The 3,892-nt window shown below is 49.4% G+C and overlaps 2 protein-coding genes across 2 annotated transcripts; both read left to right on the top strand.

Moving 5' to 3' along the window:
- The first annotated feature begins 424 nt into the window (after window positions 1-424).
- On the top strand, window positions 425-1,432 carry LOC140181411 (uncharacterized). Its single transcript, XM_072224969.1, has one exon. It carries the CDS (start codon window positions 425-427, stop codon window positions 1,430-1,432), a length of 1,008 nt encoding a protein of 335 aa, XP_072081070.1.
- An 843-nt stretch (window positions 1,433-2,275) lies between these two features.
- Window positions 2,276-3,892, top strand: LOC112770238 (uncharacterized). Its single transcript, XM_025814631.1, has one exon. It carries the CDS (start codon window positions 2,276-2,278, stop codon window positions 3,890-3,892), a length of 1,617 nt encoding a protein of 538 aa, XP_025670416.1.

The raw sequence follows: 3,892 nt of genomic DNA, 5'->3' as shown, positions 1-3,892 counted from the left end.
AAGGTAACAAGAGCCTCTACTGTGATTACCACAAGGGGTTTGGACACAAAACCCAAGACTGCTTCAACCTCAAGGATACCCTGGAACAAGCCATTAGAGAAGGAAAGCTGAGCGAATTCTCCCGGCTCATCAAAGAACCGAGAAGGCGGGAAAGAGAACGCTCCGAGGAAAACTGGAGCCGAACTGTTAAGCTAAGACAAGAACCCGCAGGGGATACAGGCAACCCCCCAACTTTCGTGGTCAACATCGTGGTCGGGCGCGACAGCCCCCCCAGATCCAAGTCGGCAGCAAAAAGGGATGCCCGCGTGCTCTCCATCTCGGCAGACGGTCCCGCCACCAGCAAAAGGCACCCCACAATATCCTTTAGCTCAGAAGACAAATGGTTCAATGACCTCCCCGAAAACCCCCCATGGTAGTTACAGCAATGGTCAGAACAGGACTGGTTAGCCGTATCCTCACCGACACGAGAGCCGACTCTAACATCTTATTTAGAAACGTGTTCGACGCCATGGGGCTTAAGGAATCCGACCTCAAAAATCACCAACACGGAGTTATGAGACTAGGTGACAATTACATTAAACCCGACGGGACGATCTCTCTCCCAATCAGCCTAGGAACTGGTGACACCAGGAAATCGGTTATGGCAGACTTCGTAGTCCTCAGAGACTCCACTGCTTATAACATCATCCTAGGAAGGAAAACTATCAATGAATTCTCAACTGTAATATGCACCAAGTTCCTAACAATGAAGTTCATAACGTATAAGGGAACAGTTGGTTCCATAAGGGGAGACTTAGAGACGGCAGTCGCCTGCGACAACGCCAGTCTCTCCTTAAGGAAAGAATCTAAGAAAGCAGCTGGCGTATTCCTAGCAGATCTAGACGTCAGGATGGAGGACAAGCCAAGACCTGAACCAGAAGGAGACATGGAAAAGTTCCAAATAGGAAAATCGGCAGATCAGTTTACTTTCATAAGCAGGAACTTACCCCATGAACTCAAGGGCCCCTTCATAGAGATCGTAAGAGCAAATGGCGACCTCTTCACATGTACTCCATTAGACATGCCGGGTTTCGATCCCGAGGTCATGTTCCACCGGCTAGCCATAAAGCCCAAGGCCAAACCGGTAGCCCAACGGCGAAGGAAGATGTCGCAAGAAAGAGCCGAAGAAGTCGCCAAGCAAACAGCAGCACTGCTAGAAGCAGGGTTCATCAAAGAGCTCGAGTACTCGACATGGCTGTCCAATGTCGTCCTAGTCAAAAAAGCCAGTGAAAAATGGAGGATGTGTGTCGATTACTCCGACCTGAACAAGACGTGCCCAAAAGACTCCTTTTCCCTCCCCAACATTGACACCTTGGTTGACTCGGTGGCGGGATATCGTTTCCTCAGCTTCATGGATGCATATTCCGGCTATAACCAGATCCCGATGCACTGACCCGACGAGGACAAAATGGCATTCATAACACCAGGGGGCACCTATTGTTACAAGGTAATGCCCTTCGTACTGAAGAATGCAGGGGCCACCTACCAAAGGCTAATGAGCAAAGTCTTTCACGACCTCATCAGCAAGACGGTAGAGGTATATGTCGACGACATCCTAGTAAAAACAACAGAGCTGAACAAGTTAATAGACGACCTCTAGGCTGTCTTCAAAGCACTAAGGAAATTCAACATGAGGCTTAACCCACTTAAATACGCATTCGCCATAGAAGCAGGGAAATTTTTGGGGTTCGTGATAACACAAAGAGGGGTAGAAGCCAACCCGGACAAGTGCAAAGCCGTCCTCAAGATGACAAGCCCTGGGTGCATTAAAGATGTGCAAAGGCTCACCAGAAAACTCACGGCTCTGTCTCGGTTTCTCGGAGCCTCGGCTGAAAGGGCAATCCCATTCTTCAACCTAATGAAGAAAGGAATCACTTTCGAATGGACCCCGACATACGAAGAAGCATTCAGCCATTTTAAGAAGATACTCTCGGAGCCTCCTGTACTCAGCAAGCCCAGAGAAGGGGAGCCACTATATCTCTATTTGGCCGTGACTACGCAAGCGATGGTGGCAGTCCTAATCCATGAAGAGGACAAGGCTTAGCGCCCAATATACTTTATCAGCAAAATACTCCAGGGCGCAGAGATGAGGTACACCAAGTTGGAAAAACTGGCCTACGCTCTACTGATCTCATCTAGAAGGCTAAAGCAATATTTCTAAGGGCATACAATTATTTTGAGAACCGACCAAGCCATTCGACAAGTCCTCCAGAAACTCGACCTGGCAGGAAGAATGATGGCATGGGCAATAGAGCTATCCCAATATGATTTGCAATACGAGCCAAGACAGGCAATCAAAGCCCAAGCCATGGCAGACTTCCTTGTAGAAGTCACAGGGGAGACTCCCGACACACCGAACACACGGTGGAAACTCCACGTTGACGGAGCATCCAACCAAACGTTCGGAGGCGCCGGGATCATCCTCGAAAACTCTGCAGGAATAGCCTACGAGCAATCCATCAAGTTCGAGTTTCCGGTCTCCAATAACCAGGCCGAGTATGAAGCACTGATAGGGGGATTGATACTAGCCAAAGAAGTCAGAGCTTCGAAAGTGGAAATCAGTAGCAACTCCCAAGTCGTTACCTCCCAAGTAAATGTCAGCTACCAAGCCAGGGACGCGCTGCTACAAAAATACTTGGAAAAGGTAAAAGAGCTATGCAAAAGCTTCGAAAAAGTCACAATCCAGCACATCCTAAGAGAAAGAAACGCCCGAGCCGACCTCCTTTCCAAGCTCGCGAGCACCAAACCCGGAACGGGGAACAGATCCCTAATCCAAGGGCTGGCAACGGAACCTGCAATCGTCATGTGCACAACCCAGGTGCCAAATCCACCCTCATGGATAGACCCCATCTCCCAGTATCTAGAGCATGCGGAAACACCCCTAGATGAGAAGGAAGCACAGGCTATTAAAAGGGAAGCCCCCAAATATACAATCATACAAGGACAATTGTACAAGCGAGGGCTTCACCAACCCCTACTCAAATGCTTACACCCCGACCAGACGGACTATGTCCTAAGAGAAGTCCACGAAGGGTGTTGTGGTCACCACATCGGGGGAAGATCTTTAGCAAGAAAGATCATCCGAGCAGGATACTACTGGCCCATAATGATGTCGGATGCTCAGGAGTTCGTGAAAAGATGCAAAAAATGCCAAGAAAATGACAACCTTCACAAAGCACCTCCCGAAGAGCTCAGTCTAATGATGGCCCCTCGACCTTTCGCCCAATGGGGAGTCGACCTCTTAGGGCCATTCCCACCGGGATCCGGGCAAGTGAAGTACTTAATAGTGGTCATAGACTATTACACCAAATGGGTGGAAGCAGAACCACTAGCCAGCATATCCGCAGCTAATTGCCAAAAGTTTATGTGGAAACAAGTGGTCACTAGATTCGGGATCCCAGAGAGCGTCATATCAGACAATGGGACACAGTTCACCGACAAAAAATTCAAAGGATTCCTAGAAGGTCTAAGGATCAAACAGAGGTTCTCCTCAGTCGAACACCCCCAAACCAATGGACAAGTCGAAGCAGACAACAAAGTCATCCTAAAAGGGCTGAAGAAGCGACTTGAAGAGAAGAAGGGCTCATGGGCAGACGAGCTAGCCTCAGTCTTGTGGTCGTACAGAACCACCCCACAGTCATCTACCGGTGAAACCCCCTTCCGACTCACATACGGGGTCGACGCAGTCATCCCTGTCGAGGTCGGGGAACCAAACCCAAGGTTACTCCTCGGAGGAGGAAGTGAGGTGATCGAAAAGGACCTGGCCGACGAGACGACGCAAATGGCACACCTAGCAGAAGTAGCAATAAAGCAAAGGATAGCCCTAAGGTACAATGGCAAAGTACTGAAGTGA

The sequence above is a fragment of the Arachis hypogaea genome, chromosome 18 (assembly GCF_003086295.3).
Source record: "Arachis hypogaea cultivar Tifrunner chromosome 18, arahy.Tifrunner.gnm2.J5K5, whole genome shotgun sequence".
NCBI classification, from domain to species: Eukaryota; Viridiplantae; Streptophyta; class Magnoliopsida; order Fabales; family Fabaceae; genus Arachis; species Arachis hypogaea.
This window is presented reverse-complemented; position numbering and strand designations above follow the sequence as displayed.

Bases quoted from the DNA above. Each gene is read 5' to 3' on its own strand.
- LOC140181411 (XM_072224969.1), top strand. From the start codon at position 425: ATGGTCAGAACAGGACTGGTTAGCCGTATCCTCACCGACACGAGAGCC.
- LOC112770238 (XM_025814631.1), top strand. From the start codon at position 2,276: ATGGCATGGGCAATAGAGCTATCCCAATATGATTTGCAATACGAGCCA.